General features: G+C 25.3%; 2 protein-coding genes and 1 long non-coding RNA gene across 10 annotated transcripts; 2 read left to right on the top strand and 1 right to left on the bottom strand.

The window, feature by feature from the left end:
* The first annotated feature begins 1,218 nt into the window (after window positions 1-1,218).
* Window positions 1,219-5,487, top strand: LOC145753865 (uncharacterized). 2 transcript variants are annotated; one of them, XM_082570392.1, is made up of 9 exons: window positions 3,589-3,715; window positions 3,899-4,037; window positions 4,154-4,273; window positions 4,333-4,415; window positions 4,501-4,768; window positions 4,977-5,017; window positions 5,152-5,182; window positions 5,254-5,294; window positions 5,393-5,487. In XM_082570392.1, exons 2-9 carry the CDS (start codon window positions 3,944-3,946, stop codon window positions 5,462-5,464), a joined length of 750 nt encoding a protein of 249 aa, XP_082426518.1. In that variant the 5' UTR covers window positions 3,589-3,715; window positions 3,899-3,943; the 3' UTR covers window positions 5,465-5,487. The 2 variants fall into 2 exon arrangements, 1 of the variants encoding a protein (XP_082426518.1); XR_014283862.1 differs by lacking the exons at window positions 4,154-4,273; window positions 4,333-4,415; window positions 4,501-4,768; ... (2 more) ...; window positions 5,254-5,294; window positions 5,393-5,487 and adding exons at window positions 1,219-1,517; window positions 1,753-1,804; window positions 1,908-2,258; window positions 2,601-2,792 and having other exon boundaries at window positions 3,576-3,715.
* A 1,744-nt stretch (window positions 5,488-7,231) lies between these two features.
* Window positions 7,232-14,373, top strand: LOC145753839 (uncharacterized). 5 transcript variants are annotated; one of them, XM_082570319.1, is made up of 17 exons: window positions 7,232-7,371; window positions 7,461-7,802; window positions 8,161-8,352; window positions 8,618-8,757; window positions 8,934-9,072; window positions 10,028-10,159; window positions 10,230-10,309; window positions 10,474-10,726; window positions 11,243-11,299; window positions 11,476-11,586; window positions 11,643-11,753; window positions 11,838-11,936; window positions 12,119-12,244; window positions 12,499-12,555; window positions 12,886-12,917; window positions 13,030-13,061; window positions 13,386-14,373. In XM_082570319.1, exons 1-16 carry the CDS (start codon window positions 7,323-7,325, stop codon window positions 13,036-13,038), a joined length of 1,929 nt encoding a protein of 642 aa, XP_082426445.1. In that variant the 5' UTR covers window positions 7,232-7,322; the 3' UTR covers window positions 13,039-13,061; window positions 13,386-14,373. The 5 variants fall into 5 exon arrangements, with proteins under 5 accessions (XP_082426445.1, XP_082426442.1, XP_082426441.1 ...); XM_082570316.1 differs by having other exon boundaries at window positions 12,883-12,917; XM_082570315.1 differs by lacking the exon at window positions 13,030-13,061 and having other exon boundaries at window positions 12,883-12,917.
* Window positions 9,283-16,652, bottom strand: LOC145753876 (uncharacterized). 3 transcript variants are annotated; one of them, XR_014283868.1, is made up of 6 exons: window positions 16,535-16,652; window positions 12,076-12,256; window positions 11,874-11,921; window positions 11,037-11,732; window positions 10,011-10,708; window positions 9,283-9,776 (listed from the first exon to the last, which is right to left on the bottom strand). It is a non-coding gene; the product is annotated as an uncharacterized LOC145753876 (long non-coding RNA). The 3 variants fall into 3 exon arrangements; XR_014283869.1 differs by having other exon boundaries at window positions 9,283-10,708; window positions 11,865-11,921; XR_014283867.1 differs by having other exon boundaries at window positions 9,283-10,708.
* Window positions 16,653-18,153: the final 1,501 nt, after the last annotated feature.

The raw sequence follows: 18,153 nt of genomic DNA, 5'->3' as shown, positions 1-18,153 counted from the left end.
CAAGAAGTTTACATTTTAATTAAAAATAAAAAATAAAATGATTTGTATATGAAGAGTTTTTAAATAAGGAATTAATTAATAATTCTTTTTAACAATGTGCAAAAATTGTTGTCTTTAAAGTGAAGAAAGCAATGCAAGTTGTTGATTGGTTGTATTTTCAAAATAATGTCGTTATTTCAAACAATATTTAAATAAAAATTAATTATTATACTATGAATTTCTATACTGAATAATTTTTGCAAATATAAGTTATTATTTATTTCAAGTGCCCACTATTTAAATGTATCAGACTGAATATAACATCTATCTCACTTAATTTAAAAAATTTGATTAATATAACAACTGCACATGTTTTCGGCAGTGAAGTTTTAAGGATCCTAATATTGTAATACACATCTTCACTTCCCTGTCGCTTCCGAGCTGTTTTAAGTGAATCGAGGCGGTTCCTTTATTTTCTATTTCCTCAAATACCACGTCCCTGGATATTCAACAAATAAAAAACACTGTTAATCTCGCTACTTAAATGAATTATGCGGCCGCAAGGTAACTTTTTAAACTTGCACGATAAAACCATTATTTTTAAAATTGATTAAGTAGTTTTCGAGATTTCAGGGTTTGAAGTTGAAAAATTTTAAATAGGGAAAATCCCCACACTTGCGAGTCACGTGACCCACGACGTTGTCGTGGTAAGTTCATATTTTGGCGGATATAGAAAAATATCCTTATTTTGTCATTTCTAAGCGGTCTATCGTTTTCTTTTATATTTTTTTTGCAGAAAACAAACTTTGCATAAAAAGCAAAATTTAGCCATATTATATAAGACATTTATTACTTTTAAAGTATTTTTAATTAGGTAGGCTGTATTTAAAAAATTGTAATAAAATATCTGAAAAAAAATATCTGAAAGTTGTTAATTTTGCAAGTCTACCGTTCAAAAACGATTAATATTAGCTTACAAACACTTACATGTCAATTACTTGACCAATCTAATAGCATTGATATTTTTATGCAACATAAAAAAATTTTAACATAATTAAAAAATAAACCCTATGCCCCCACAATCCCTTCTAGAAGTGCTTAATTTTAAATATTTTGTGCTTAATTTTAAACAAGTTTTTACATTCAAATTTTAAAAGTTAACATGAGAATTAAATGTCAACAAATTTTTTATCACTATTAATTTAAAAAATATATAGATTTTTGCTTGAAATATTTCTTTGAGTTAAGGCACTTATTAAGATTTTTTTTTTTCCACCAATCGACAACTCACATTCTGTATTGGCGCTAACTTTATTTTTATTTAAGTTTTAGATATATATTAAAGTGTTAACACAGTTACTTAATAGCAGCATTTTTGCACATTATTTGTTAAAAAAATTTTCTGCAAGCATTAAGTTTATGTTTACAACCAAATACTAACTGTGTAGATAGCTTTGCAATCTTCAGTAATAATCACAAAGTAACAAAGGGTTTGATATTTTATATTACCTGAGACCACAATGCCGTTGCCAAACAAAGTAAGTTAGAATGTTGTCTGTTAAGTTTGTATAGATTGTTCCAATTGGCAATTTATAGGATACACTAAGCTAAAAATGTTTAAGACCAAACTGTTTGTTCGATTTTAGTATAGACTATTAAGCCATGACACAATTATTATATATATATATTTTGCTTACAGTTTTTTTTTTAATTAAATTTACTCAAAAAGATCTTTCAAAACTCCATGTAATACAGAACCATTATTGTGTTTAGGTTTTCTCATGGATCAAATATGTCAAAATTTATATCTTGAATTTACTTTTGGGTAAAAGTTTTTAAGGTTTTTTTAAGTATGTTAAAAATTGTAGGCGCCACCAATATTTATTTTATTTCTTTATACTATGGATAATCATTTACCTATTTTTCAGTTGTTTCATTGTCAAGTGGCCAGTTAGCAACAATTCCACCTTCTCGAAGTGGAGATGTTTGGGCAACAGGTTACACAGGTTTAATTGTAACTGCTACAATACCACAATCAGGTGATACAAGTTCTTGTACATGGGCTTGGATTGAGTCTGAAAGTCAAACAGAATTTTATAGTGCTGTTTTTATGGAATGCTCTAACACTGATTCAATCTTCTGTGCAATAAAAGATGGAAATATTTATTCTAACCTCACTTTTTTACAACCTCTTACCAGTTCATCTAATGTTACTCAAATATGTTTTAATGAGAGTGCTTTTCCTGTTTTAACTCTGGTTTGGGTGATTGTTGTTCAAGGTTGGTTATTTTATGAGAGTTTTTATTTTTATGAGAATTAGCAATTATGCGGTTATATATAGGATTACCACTAGGGCAATTGTAAAATCTTTTTATTTTTGCTAAGCTACTTTGGTAACTAAACTACCAGTAATATAAATTTGTGTTCTGTAGCAAATTATTAAATAAAAGAAATGTATTAGAATAAAGTACAAAACTTTAAATTTTTTACAACAAACTTATTTTATTTTTTTCATACCAATAATTGTTTACATACCCATTATTTAAAATGTTTATTATCAAATATTTTAACATAGACTTATTCAGAAATAAAAAAACAGAAAACTTGATTTATTGTTCTAGAATGTAATTCCACATATCCATACAATGTTGAAGTTTTTACAACATCTAGAACTTACAACTCAGTTGGAACATTTAGTTGTTCTAACAATGGAGAGTTATTTTATTCGAATGAAAGTCAACTTACATCTGATACAACTACTTGTTTGGCAAATGCAAAGTGGAGTGGACAAAATAATTTACAATGCTGGACAGGTATTATTTTACACAATGTTATTAAATATAGATTTTGTCTCGTTTTTGCTAAACATTTGTTAGTGACCAAGTTTCTACTAAATGGTTATTTATTTTGGCTTATAAATTTAACCGCCACCAATGTTGAATGCATGTTTTTAAAGCTTGGCTTACAAAAACAAAAAAATATTCACAATCATTTTAGTAAAAATTTATACAAAAAAACAGGTTGTCACGTTAAAGTAACATGTGGGATTTTTTGTTAATTTAATAAATCTAGTTACTACCAGAAAAACCTTATCGCTCATATTTTGTTTATTAGGTAAAAATGAACATGAATAAATACCAAATTAAACAAAATATCAAAAACAGATATTAACATTATTCGTAATAGTAAATCCAACCTAATAGTTAAAACCTCAACTTACCACAAAGAACATAATGCTAAGTCAAAAAAAATGTAATCATAATAAACTTACAATAGCAAAAAGCAGCATGACAATTTTGCATAAAAGGCAAAAATAAGGTCATATTAACTTTAACCAGAACAAACTAAAAATTTCCATTTATGCCTCATAAGTTCTCAAATATTACAAAAGAACAAAGAATATACAAAAGAGCTAATATCACACACTGAGAAATTAAAAATATAAAATTTGTGTTAAACCGCAAAAAATCAAATTTGTTAAAGGATTAAAAATATAAAGTTTGTGGTTAAATGTTGTTTATAATTAATTATTTATTTAAAAAATAAATTAATTTAGTTTACTTAATTGTATATCTGATAAAATTTGTACATAACAGCCCCAATAGTAACACTAAGTGGAGTTTAAACAGTGATTGAAGGAAATAGATTGAATTTAACTTGTGATTATGATCAAGTTATTCCTAGTGCAACTTCATCTACTTTTTATATTGGAAATACCTCAAATAAACAAGATAGGGTAAACATTATTTTTGTTTACTTTTTACAATGATGTTCGTGATATATATTTATTTAAACAGCTAAAATAATAATATTATGCTTTTAATTTTATATTTTTTAGCATTTAATAAAAGTTTTTTTTACTAACATTTTTGGTTAAAAAATAGAATATTAAACAAAAATATTTATTTTATACTTTTAGGGTTTAACTTTTACAACAGCAAGTTTAACAGCATCTGACAATGGTATGCAAGTATATTGTCAAGCAAATTCTCCATTTACTCAACTACCAGAATTTAGTCAAACTGGAAGATCAAATATTCAAATATTAAATGTACAATGTAGGTTTAAATAGTTCAATAAAATTAACATAAAATCTTAAATTTTTCACTGTTTTTCGTGCAGAATTCAAGAGGGTATGTTTTTCCTATTTTACTTGCATTTTTTATTTTTAAAGATGCTCCTCAATCTGAGATAAAAAAAATAAATTGTTTTTGGATAGTTAATCAAACTGGTAGCTGTCATGCGACTTTCTCTTCTAATCCACTAGCTGATTCTATTGGTCTTACCAAAAATAGTAAGTTTGTTAACTTATTTCATTAACTAAAAATCAGTTTAGATATTATTACTGTGAAGGTAAATCGAGCTCTTTGAACACATATTTTTTAAATTCCGAAAATCAAGAAATGCAACAGATAGCACTGCTGTTTCAAGAAAAGGTTTCTTTTATTTTTAAAACCTGTGAATGATCAAACACCTATTTAACATTGTTTTAATTTTTTTCTCCCATACTATTTACTTAAGGTTTCTTTTGAAGATCAAGGGGAATATGAAGCCCACATTATATTGTCCAATTTTCCTAGAGAAATACTTGTAATTAAGTTTAATGTTGAAGTAAGTTATCAAGATGCGGATAATAAAAATACGAATCAATCAGTCATTATTGGATTATGTTGTGGGCTTGCCATAGTTACTGTTTTACTTATTTCATCATGGATGTATGTTCATTTTAACAACAAAAAAAATAATATTACAACACAAAGAAAATGCCCTAAGCAACAATTTCAGCAAGGTTTTGGTTATAATTTTTAATTTTTTTAAAAGTTTATTCATAAACCTTTATCTTAATACTAAAACACTATGTTTGTAATGAAAATTGCCTTTATATAACCATTTTAAACAAAACTGACATTGCTACACGATGTTTCTCTGACAGTTTTGTTTAAAATGGTTATTTTAACATTTTTGATTTTTTTTAAAACTAAACAACTTTACGTTAGGTGAAAATGGAGCATATATTAATTTTAATCAATCTTCAAAGGTAAGTTATGTTTATATTAGCTTTATTTTTACTTTTTAAATTAATTCTATTTAAGTAGTAACAAGATTTGGTTCAGGTTTATTAACAATTAATTTTTTTTTTGTTAAAGTTATAATATGATTTCATTGTTTTAGCAAAAAGTTTCTACAACAACTTCTCACCCAGGTAACAATAAGCCAGTAACTTGTAATACAATTATTGTTTTAATTCAATAATAAACCCATACATTTTTTAAGGCTTATCCCTTTCTCCTACATCTCAAAGAATTCAAGAAGATGTAAGGTTTTATAAACATTATGCATTCTAACAATTATTTAAATACATCTGTTATTGCCCTAAATTTAGTAAGAGATTAAATGTGCTAATTTGTTAAAGGGCGAATATGCAAATGTTAGACAAAAAGAAAAATATGAAAATGTAGCTGTATATTGCCAAGAGAATCTTTAACATTTAGGCTAATGGAGTATTACAATTAACTAATTAGTCATTAAAAATTTTAATTGTAAATTCAAGTTTTTTGTGTTTGTTCAAATTTTTTATTTATTGCAACTTTACTTCTGCAATTATGTTGTACTGTAATTGTAAAGTATTTGCAATAATATATGACTGTAATATTTTATTCTTTGAATAAAATCACTGTATTTTTGTCATTTTTTTAAGTATATTTTATTTTTATACCATGCATAAAATAAACTAAACTACTCTGATGCAGGACAGATTACCTGTTATGGCTTGCGAATTATTTTATTTCAATTTAAAAAGGTGTGAAATCTAAGACTATCGTCTTGTAGCCAAACTTAAGGTTATATTTTTCCTTCAAGGCGACTCTGCTGTACTTGCTAGATTTTTTCATTACTAAGCTGACAAAACTTAAATGCTAAGCCAGGCAAACCACATTCTGGATTACGGAAGTTATTAGTGCAGAATTTAAAGTTACATTAAGGACGCGTTTGATTCATCCGCCCCAACAAAAATTTGTTAAACTAAAACAAGGCAAGGTTTTCTTTTTATGAAACAAAAATGTGTTTGATATGTCAGTTATTAATTAAAGAATAATGGAAAACAACTAAACTCCTGGTGCTTAGATTCATTTGTGCAATAAACTGTTCAAAATATTATTAGAAATATTTTTGGTTAGGTGTTTTTAGATTGAAATAAAAATGCAATCTAAAAAAAAACAATTTGAGTCGCAAATAAATGAAAAATGGTTGCAACGGCGACCGGCGCACGAAACTTGCGTACAATAAATCAAAACAAGTTTATTTATTTAAAAAAATTGTAAAGATTTAGTTTTGGCAAGTTCATTTGTTTGTGTAGCACATATATTATAAATCCTTAGACTTTATAAAAAAAGGTGAATCCAAGACGTTTTATATGCTACTCAGATATACTTTTTATATGCTACTCAGACTACTCAGATATTTTAAATAAACCCGATCAAAACTTAGCAAATTCAATATATTAGTGTCAACTTCATTAAAACTATTCATCACGACATTACATTTTGAATAATATTAAACTTAACCAAAGTAAAAATATTTGTTTTAATTTTACGTTAGACAAGTTTTTGTGAAACCGTTATACCCTTTTCGATCATTTTACAAAATAATAAGAATATAAACAAATTCTAACAAAAAGGGAATTTAGTTCAGTGCATAAATTTTTGCAGTATGCATGTCATGGACCCCAAAGCGATTAATTTTACCTGCCTTAGCATATTATTTCTCATGTTTTTTCAGGTAAATAGTACCAATATTTTGCAAAGGTTTAAAAAAAGGATATGATGTTTTTTTGTTTTTAAAATTTTATTTCATTCCCGAGGAAGAAAAGTTAACATATTACCAACACACTAATTATCGACATTTAAACAGTGATTTAATAGTGCTCAATATATAACAATGTATGTGCATTCATATAAACCTGAAACTAAAATAAAATTGCTTAACTAAAGCAAGTATTTACGATCGTAAATTATATTCCGCAACAGAGAATTATTGAACTTTACAAACAACTCTATCAAGCGAAAAAAAACCTTATTAATATGTAAGTGCATTCCTACTTTAATGCATTGTTAAATTATTTAAATATTAAACTGATTTGTGCTAAATGTTATTATTTTAATTTACAATAAATTTTTAAAATAGAACAACAAATTTTTGTGACACATGTGCCATACATCGGGTACAACACTTACTATGAGGGAAAGACAATGATATACAGTAAACCCTGTTTATTATAAATCATTGAGAAAATAATGCGGGTAGCGATTTCTTATTTCTGGTAGCTGGTTATTTTTTTTCAAAATATGCATTTAAATTTTATTATATTTATTTTTCTGGCATTATATCCATTTGGTAAGTATTTTAATTTTTTATAAGATAGTTTAAAGGTCTGAGGGTTCATAATATTTTTTTATTTTGACTTTTAAAATTAATATTTGTAGTTGTTAATGCTCAACTATCAACGATTCCACTTTCACGAAATGGAGATGTTTGGGCAACAGGTTACACAGGTTTAATTGTAACTGCTACAGTACCACAACCAGCTGATATTAGTACTTGTACATGGGTTTGGATTGAATCTGAAAGTCAAACAGAGTTTTATAATGCTGTTTTTATGGGATGCTCGAACTCTGATTCAATCTCCTGTGTAATAGAAGATAAAAATATTTTATCTAACCTCACTTTTTTACAACCTCTTAACAGTTCATCTAATGTTACTTTGGAATGTGCTGATAGTAGTGCTAGACCTGTTTTAACTCAAGTTTGGGTGATTATTGTTCAAGGTTAGTTATTTTATAAAAGTTTATTATATATATTTGTAGCTGTTTTGTGTGATTTTCTTGAGTTAGAATCATTACTAGCACAATTGTAGAACCTTTATTATTTAACATTTACTAGGCAATTTTTTGTAATAAAACTACCAATAATAAAATTTGTGTAACATAGAAGATTATTAAAATAATATAAATGTATTAAAATAAAGTGAAGAACCACATTTTTTAAGTTTTGCTAATTTTTTTTTTATATTGTCCGTTTCTATCAGTAACTGTTTAGATTAACTTATAATTTAACTTGAGTATATTAATATATTTTAACATAAACTTATTTAGAAATAAAATCACACTTGATTTATTGTTTTAGATTGTAGTTCCACATTTCCATACAATGTTGAAATTATTGCAACAAACAAAACCTACAACTCAGTTGGAACATTTAGTTGTTCTAAGAATGGAGAGTTATATTATTCAAATAAAATTCAACTTTTAACTAATACAACTACTTGTTTGGCAAATGCAATGTGGAGTGGACAAAATAATTTACAATGCTGGACAGGTAATATATTAAACTGGTTATTGGGAATGTAAATTTTGTTTTGAAATCACCTTATTTCTCGAGAACTTATTGACTTAATTTCTACTTAATGGGTATAGATTTAATTTGGCTTAAAATTAATCATATTATTACTTTAGCTTAAAATTAATCATATTATTAGAAATTTTACCTATCAGATTGAATGTTTTCTTAATTTATTTATTTGAATAATAAATTAATTTAGTTTATTAAATAAAATTTCTGGTAAGAAAAATGTATATCACAGCACCAACTGTATCATTAAATGAAGTTCAAACAGTGATTGAAGGAAATAGATTAAATTTAATTTGTGATTATGATCAAGTAATTCCTAATGCAACTTCATCTACTTTTTATATTGGAGAAACTCCAAATCAACAAGATGTGGTTAATACTTATTAATTTTTGTTCACTTTTCAGAATAAAGATCTTAATTTTTATTAATTTTGTCTGCCAAATAATAAATCTTTTGCTTTTAACTTTTTAATTTATACCAGTTTTTTAGCATTTTTGGATTCTAAAAATCAAACATTTAACAAATATTTTTTGTTATAAATATTTAGGGTTCAACTTTCACAACAGCAAATTTAACAGCATCTGACAATGGTAAGCAAGTATATTGTCAAGCAAATTCTTTATTTACTCAACTACCAGAATTTAGTCAAACTGGAAGATCAAATATTTCTACACTGAATGTACAATGTGAGTAGGCCTAGGTAATAAACAAATTTATTTCTAACATTAAAATACCAATAAATTTTTTTTATCTTGTATTGCTTAGCGTATATATTCATATAACAACTCATATTTGTTTTCTGATATGCTTGTTTGTTGTTTTAAATGTTTACAGTTTATGTATAAACAATTTTTAAAATTAATTTTTGTTGAGCTGTAACATTATTCAACAAAGTACCTAGTAAATTTAGGTAAAATTCAATTATTTACAGATTTTTATTTTATAATATTTCATGTTAAGTCAAAAAAAAGTAAAATTAGTAAAGGCATCTTTTTAGATCTACAATTTTAGTTAGTAGCAAAGTCAAAAAATAAAAGAAAATATGACTTAACAATGTCTTATGTTAATAAAAAGATGTTAAAATAAGGTTGTTTAACTGGTATAATTCATTTTTATGTTAACTTTTACTTTATATTTTTGTATTGGTTTAACAGGTTGCCATTAGACCTATTTTGGGTCTATTTGTATAAAATATTCATACTACAATTACACAGTTTACAAACCAATATTATTAAAACATCAGAGTTTGTAAAAAAATTAGAAAGTAGATATTTAATCAAATCAGATCGAAATCTGTTAATAACTTGTTGGGATTTCAATTAATAGAAATCCTAGCCCACAATATTCATGCGTAACACCTTTTACATGTAATCTTGATTACTTGAATAAGCTGGAATATGCCATTGCAATTTAATTAAAAAATAAATTTGTAGATACAATTTTTGTCTATTGTTTTATCATTGTTTTTAATACTGCAAACAATTATTAAAAAAAATATAGTTTTTTAAAACTATGTGGTTTATTATAGTGTACTAATTTCGAAAAAAAAAAAATTTTTTACTATTTTTTTTTACTGGATTTTATTTAATTTTTTCATAAATAGTAAATTTTAAATTTTATCAACCTTTTTTTGTAAAATAGATTCACCCAGACAAACATCTTCCTCCACAGAAGTTGAATGTTCATTACCTTGGGTTGTCAATCAAACTGGAACTTGCACACTTCCATTTATTTCCAATCCACTTTCTACTATTTCAAATCTTACTTTAAATGGTTTGTTATTATTTTTATGGTTTTAAAACATCAGTTTATGAGGGATTAAAATTAGATTTTTTTTTGGCAGAAAGTAATGTTGCGAATGATAATATGAAACCAGTCACCAATATAAGTGACTCACAGACTTATACTTTTACAAGAAATAAGGTAAATCATGTGTTAATTTATGTAGTTATTTCATGTAAAAAATTTTTTTATTAAATTATATATTATGCAAACTAAGATTTTTTTATTAACACTTAGTTTAACGAAATTGATAAATTTCTATTTTAAACCCAGTGTTAATGTAATATTGATCTTTTTTTATTTAGGTATCACAAGCTGACAATGGTAGTTATACATTAACTATTCAATCCCCTACATTTCCTACTCAACCACTTTCTGTTGAATTTAATGTAAATGTAATTGATTCAACACCAATTGACCCCATTGGTCCTGGTAGTTTAAATGGCTTGGACACAACAATCATAATTATTATTGTAGTTGTTGCTGTTGTTTTATTGTTGGTTGGGGTTTTGCTATTTCTTTGGTGCCGAAGAAGAAAAACTAACAAAAAGAAAAATGGTAAGTTTTTATAAAGTTTTTTTACAAATTTTTAAAAGTAATCTCAAAATTCATTTTTAGATTTTAATATTTTTTTGTAACAGAAAGTATTAACACCATCACCCCAATTTAAAATATGCATAGTGGTATGTTCACTTTTTTATACCTATTTATTCTTGATGTGGGAAGGTCGACTTTACTACATAAACATAGAGTAACATCAGTTATTCTGACCAAGACTTAAGTTGCCTTTGCTAGTTTAGGATATTATAAGTTATAGTTGTAATTATATTGTTATATGAAAATTCAGTCAAAAGTTTTGTAGAAATACCTTTTTTTCTGCTCGTTTATTGACACAATCCTCTTTTACTAAAGAAAGAAGTGAAAAATTTGTGTCCGAGGTTATAGAAACCAGATGTAAACTTTAGCAATGTGAAAACACAATTGCTTTTTACAAATTAGTAGGCTAAAAAACATTATTGACAGAAAGTTTTATAAATGTAAAAGAAAGAGATAGCTCATTGTATATCTCTTCAGGTGGAAATGGTGCAGACGTCTATGCTGCTGTCAATAAACCTAAAAAGATAAAGAAAGGTGATAAAAAATAGTTTAGAACAAAAATTGCTTTCAATAGCTCTTAATTAGACAAATTGTAAAACTTCACTTTTTCTTATGGTTTTTGTTGCAGTTACTATTTAAAATATTTATTTTAGAAAATTGAAATAATAAATTTAAATTTTAGAATTTATTTATGATTTTTAATATTTCAGTTAAAGATGAAAAGGTTGAAAGGGACAACCCCTTATATGGGACCTCGCGAATTGGAGCAGAGGAAGCTTATGCTGTTGTGGACAAACCAAAAGAAAAAAAGAAAAAGAAAGGTAAAAACACTTTTCATTTAAAAAAAATATTTTTTTAATTCAAACTTTTTCTGTAGACAACAGTGAAAAAGAAGAGCGAAATAATCCATTGTATGGACCTTCTGGTGGAAATGAAATAGAAGAGGCCTATGCTGTTGTTGATAAACCTAAAAACAAAAAGAAAAAGGGTGAACTTTATTGATAATCTTTTAAATTTATTTTTGATCAAAAATGTTTTTAAAGCCTTCTAATTGTTCTATTTATTTGTAAAGGGGAAAAGGAGGAAAAGGTAAACCCACTTTACCAACCCGGTGATTCTGACTTTATTGAGGATGCTTATGCTGAAGTCAACAAACCTAAGAAGAAAAAAGGTTTTTGTTTTCAACAAATACAAATAAAAAATGAAGAAAAAAAACAAAAATGAACTGCAATTATAATAAAATTTGTATATATTAGCAAATAGTTATATAATACATGATTGGGACTAAGAAAATATAAGTAAACATTTACTTGCAAAACAATAATTTATTGCAATGTCCTAAATATATTCCAGGCAAAAATGAGAAAGAGGAGAAGGTAAATCCTCTTTATGCTCCCTCCACTTCTGCAGGAGTAAGTGAGGCTTATGCTGAGGTCAACTTTAGCAAAAAGAAGAAAGGAAAGAAAAATCCAGCACCAGGTATTTAAATTTCTGTAAATGTGTATTTAAAGAAGGTTTATGGTATTTTAAATCTTTGAAATTTAATTTTTTAATTTTTATAAAATTAATTTGGTAAAATTTTCCAAACATGATGCATCTGCCTTTATTTAAATTTATACACTTTATATTATATATAGCTTAAGTAAATTAGCAATGTAATAATATGTAAAAAATTCATTTATCAACATCAAAAAAATCTTTTTCAATGATTAATCATTTAATATGTAATTAAGCACCTGATGAAGCCTATGCAGAGGTTAACAAGTCAAACAAAAAACCAAAGCCACCAGGTAACTATATAAAAAGATAGTTCACCATTAATGCAATTTTTATACTTAAATGCACACCGAAAATAATATTTTATTTTACAACAACGCAACAAAGGTAAAAGGAAGGCTTAGTCATTTAAAAATCAGTTTAAAATAATATTGGTAGTTTAAACACAATGCATTCATCCCACACACCACACAATCTTAATTGTTATTTTATGCACCAAATCCATGCTTCAATGCAAACAATAAAGTTTTAAAATAAGCCAATAGTTTCCTGGTATACAATCTTATGTCAACTCAAACAAGGAAGTAAAATACGAAGTAATAACCTTATCTCTTTTTAAGGAGATGGTGACGATCTACATGGCAATGATTCTCATGTAAGTTAAAAGAAAAAAAAATCTTGATTTTATTTCTTAAATTTGGGTAGAAAAATGTTATTTAAATATAGTTGGGTAAAACAACAATTAAATATTCAACATTATTACACAGGACTACTAAAGCAAACAAGATTAATAAAAGTAGTAGGTTTGCCTTGTCACATAGTACAAAAAATTATGTTTACTTTCTTTTGTTTAAACATTTAACTAACTTTTATTCAAAAATTTTGCATTTGAATAAATTATTTCACATAAAAACTAATTTTTCGTTTGCTACTTGTGATAACTTACACAAGCATGTAATTTAGTTAAACTTATAGCATGTTTCTTATTATAAACTAACATTTCATAGCTAATTAAAGTCCGTGATCTATCTAGGTACACCTAATAGCACTTTTGTCTTAAATTTTGTATAAAGTTTTATTAATTTCAAATGTAATATATTAACTAAAATTTTTTTATCTTAAGATTGAGCTTAAAAACTACACCAGTGACAACATAAATAAAGAATATACCGTTTCGACCTTCTAGTTCCACTTGTTAATCCAAGAAGCAATGCTTATAAAAGACTCTTTATATATATTTATTGTAAGAAAATGTTTAATATATATACTTTTATTATACAGTCTTATTTTAAGTGTTTATTAGCATATTTCAAATGTTTTAAGACTTTATAAAAGCAATTATTGTCTAAAAAACACGTTTTCACAGGATACCTAAAATTATTTAGTAAAAATTATGTTATTTTTTTAAAAATTATTATATAAAAAAACCCTACTGTCTGTAAATGAAATTAAAATATTGTTGCATTTATTTTTTTTATACATAGCACTAAAAATTTTGAGGTGACAACCATTCTATTTGTTCATTTGTAGCACTTATTTGAATTTTTTGACTTAAATATGGTAATTTTAATATCATTTATGGTTCATGGCTTGATTAACATTTTTCGAATTATAATTCAAAAGTTTCGGTTAAAGTTATGTTCAATGATAAACTTTTTTAAAATAATGCCTTTTTTTTTAATTTTTTTTTGTTTTTTTAAAAATGTGTTGCATTCTATATTGTATTTACTTATATTCCAGTGACAGTTGAGATTTATAAGAACTAAATTTACACAAAATTATCATTTTTTTGCCTATTAATATGTATTTACTTTTTAATGTAAAATTTTGTTTTAATTTTTATTTCCACTGGTTAGCACTTTTAAAATCTTCACATTTTGTATTTTTGTACTACTTGTTTTCTAAATTTTTGCTGTATCCAAAACACTGTAAATGAATCTTTAAAAAAGATAACCCCACACTGTTATATATATTTTTAAATATAAATTTATAATGTGCAATCAAAATCTGCAATATTAACGTAACAAACTAACGACTGTTAATCATCATAAAATGTGCAATTTTTAAAACCCTTTTTCCAAATACTGTGTTATTTTGTAAATTGTTTTATCCTATGCAGAGTAAAATCAATGTAATCTTACGTATATTTTATTTTATATAAGTTAGGCAATAGTAGTTCAACTACAAACACTACCTAACATTGGTCCTGTAGTTGTTCTACATTTTGCAACCTACAAACGTACTTTTTGGTCACTTTATGGTGATGGGGCCTCAAGGATAAATAGTGTGGCATTTATGCATCTCAATCGTTAAACTCTGAATTTAAGAAAATTTAATTCATGGTTATTGGGTGGCGTCTGTTTGGTACAACAAAAATTTGTAGCCTGTTTTTAAAACAAACAATAGCACTTAATATAAGGTGAAATAAATGGTTTAAAAATTTGGATTAATACCAGAAAATCTAGTTTAAAGTTCCTATGCCAAAAAAAATTATTAAATATAAACCGCAAATTCGATAACCAAATTGAAGGGAAAGGCATTTGAACTACTGATTAAAATGGGGATGAAAGTACGTTAAAAAACTTGTCAGTAAACTAATAACAATTCAATGATAATTCGATATTAAAAACGTTTTTTACAAGCGTATTTGAAATTAAAGTAAGTTTATGCGCGTTTATCCAAAAAAGCTACAAAGCTAACAAATATTCCATAAAAATAACAAAAATTAACAAATATTCCATAAAAAACAAACAAATATTCCATAAAAATAACAAATATTCTATAAAAATAACAAAAATTTTTACCGTGACGTATAATACTTTTTTAAGTGACATAACATTTTTAAGGTTACGTGTATTTTACCTCTTTCAACTCTATGATTCGAACCTAAGCAATTATACGTTTAAAGGCCCGTTTACATGGCTTAAGCAGTGTAACGTAAAGTAAGAATGCGTAACCATTTAAAATCCATTTGAAAACAACGTTAGACTTGTCGTATGAACAGGCCTTAAAGGTTCTTTATAACAAAAATCAGTTAGTTTAAAATAACACCTAAATGGCCATAATTTTAAGTAATTTTAATCAAAATTGCTATATTTTTTTAAAACCCGATTAAAAATTTAGTTTCGGCCAATATTAATTTTTTATTTAAAAAAAAAAATCTGTCTGATTTTATTGATTTCTATGTACGGCCCAACGTCATTAATTAAAAAAACGTGGTTTCCATGAACTTTTAAGATTCAAAAAAAAAATTGTTAACTTGATGGAAAAAAAATTGTCTGATGGTAACAAACACCTTTAATTCCATATTTTGTTTTTAACAACTTTAAATAACTAAACAATAAATAAATTTTTTTTAATAACCAGGCCAATGGGCGGTATTTCTACTTGTAATCTTAGTGTAAAGTTTTACTATTATTGGTTTTTTAATTTTAGTCTGAAAAGTTGAAAAACTTCAAACAGGCTAGACAATTAAAGCCTTTGTTAAATGGCTTTAATATTTTTAATGCACAACCTTAATTTTGTTTTTAGTGTAACAATTGCATACAAAAATCGCTATTTATTTATTAACAATGACAAGTAGAATCATCTGACCGAAAATGTTAACATATTACAAACCATCAAAATGTTGAACAGGTACAAAATTTAAAATAAAGAAAAAAATTTAATCCAGTTTATTATAGTTTTGGTATCCTTTCTTTTTAACACAAAAACCTGCCGTTAAGGCCTTATTAAAGTTATGTTGCTTGCTGGTACCTTTTTATAACTTTTCCTATTGTTGTCTAAATAACTAAAAACATGTTGGGCTTATTCTACTTGCTTTTAAATTATAACTAACACCAACTTGGTGTAATGCCTTAACATTGTAATATCTTGTTAGGTTTAGTAAAACTAATTGAAAACTTATAAACCAAGAAAGTAGATTTACGAAAATTATCTTAATTTCAGTAAAACTAAATAATATTTTTGAGTAACTAAAGTTATCAATTAAATCTTTTAAATATGATTGAATTTTATGTATAAAAATAAATGTAAATGATTTAGGTTACAAAAATTTTTATTTTATTTTTTTCATTTAATAATTATATTAAAAACATTTTTAAATAGGTAAAAATTTTGTCTTATTATAACTTGAAATAATTTTTTTTTAATTTTGTTAATTGACTGTTCAAGATTTTTTTACATTTTAATTGTGAATTTTTAAAGGTTTCTTTTTTAAAACATAAAAAAAACGAATTACTAAAAAATGTTCAAATATCTTAATAAATTTACCTTGTATCCAGTTTCTTATAATTTTTTCTTGCAAACTTAACAAAGATTGTCTTTGCAGAATTCAGCCTAAGATCTGATACAGAAGCAAGTTATCATCGAAATGTAACTTCATTGTCTGGTGATTTCAATGCTTCTGAGTAAAATATGATCATATGATTTTATTGAAAACCCACACGGAAATATTTAGTAAGAAATATAAATATATAAAAACTAAAGATACTATTTTAATCAATATACTGACTAAGAATGAGATTGATATTCTTTATGCATGCATGCATATTAGTTTTCAAGAATTATTTTTTTTCTTAAAATAAATTAGTATAGCCTATACCAAGTTAAAATGGTAATATTGTTAACAAATTAAAAAAAAATTAGCACTTATTATTTTTTTGTTTAAAATTAGTTTTTTTATATATAGGCAAAAAATTTTTTTTTCTACCAGCACGCCATTTAAATATGTCAAATTTATATTTAAACTTTTTTGTAGTTTTTTTTATTTCATTTGGTTAATATATAAAACAATTTTATATAAAAGGACACATTATTTTTTTAAATTATTATGATGTTATGAATTTAATTGTTAAGGGTCTTTAAATTTTGTAAGAAACAATATTAAAATTAAAAAAAATTGTGGCAATGGCTTAAAATTAAACTCAAACTAGGCATAAGTAACTTTATCAATTTCAATAAAATGTTGAAGTTACATAATTTCAACTAAATAAGAAATTGAATGGCTTCTGTATTGAGGTATTAACGAAATTAATACATCCTAAATAGAGCAATTTAAATTTTTTTCATCTATATAGCAATTATACCGTTTTAAGGTAGACTTTGGGTATATTGATATACAATTATTAATAAATGTTAAAATATATTTTAGGCAAAATTATAAAAAAACTAAATGATTAAAATATATGGTTTGTCTAATGGACTTATGCTAATAATTTTACTAATTAGAAGTAAATTTTGCTTTATAAATTAAAATGTTTTAATTGTACCTTAAGTTTTAATTAAAAAACATATTTAGTTCCAAACAGCCATTATTTACTTTCTGGTCAAAAACATTTAAAACTTTTTTTAATTAGTGATTCTTTTTTTTGATTTTTTATTATAGTATTTTTAGATATATATATTAATCTGATTGACCTTTTTTAAATTTTTGGATATACGTTTTATACAATTTTTCAAAGGGAGTTAAACAGTAGGCAAATGTAGGTTTATCAACCAACTACTAGCAACCATTGATTAGGATACAAAAATATTTTTTTAAATTTGCATTCTTTTTAGTTTGGTAACATCAGTACAACCAACAATATACTCGGGAGCAGTGTGCTTTTTTTATCACGCAATTTAGCTGCAGTGGCTAAATCATCGGGCATTACGAGGCTTTTTTAAGGTGTTGTTGTTAAGTATTTTAAAGAGTTTAAAAGGTAAGAAATTGTATCCTATTTTTTCAACTTTAGTTGCCCCAATTTAAATTACAAATAAACTCTGTTTTTAATTTTTTTCAGGTGTTTGAACATTTATAGTCCAGGTAAAATTTAGCAATTTATATTTCCATCTAACTTTTTCTAAATTATAAATGGTTTTAAATTTTTTTATTAAAGTGCATTTATTTT

Source organism: Corella eumyota, chromosome 5 (assembly GCF_963082875.1).
Source record: "Corella eumyota chromosome 5, kaCorEumy4.1, whole genome shotgun sequence".
Classification (NCBI taxonomy): domain Eukaryota; kingdom Metazoa; phylum Chordata; class Ascidiacea; order Phlebobranchia; family Corellidae; genus Corella; species Corella eumyota.
This window is presented reverse-complemented; position numbering and strand designations above follow the sequence as displayed.

Coding starts and splice junctions, on each gene's coding strand:
- LOC145753865 (XM_082570392.1), top strand. CDS start 3,944: ATGCAAGTATATTGTCAAGCAAATTCTCCATTTACTCAACTACCAGAA. Junction 4,416..4,500: donor CACTGCTGTTTCAAGAAAAG/GTTTCTTTTATT, acceptor TATTTACTTAAG/GTTTCTTTTGAAGATCAAGG. Junction 5,295..5,392: donor CTCAAAGAATTCAAGAAGAT/GTAAGGTTTTAT, acceptor AATTTGTTAAAG/GGCGAATATGCAAATGTTAG.
- LOC145753839 (XM_082570315.1), top strand. CDS start 7,323: ATGCATTTAAATTTTATTATATTTATTTTTCTGGCATTATATCCATTT. Junction 7,372..7,460: donor TCTGGCATTATATCCATTTG/GTAAGTATTTTA, acceptor TAATATTTGTAG/TTGTTAATGCTCAACTATCA. Junction 8,758..8,933: donor CTCCAAATCAACAAGATGTG/GTTAATACTTAT, acceptor ATAAATATTTAG/GGTTCAACTTTCACAACAGC.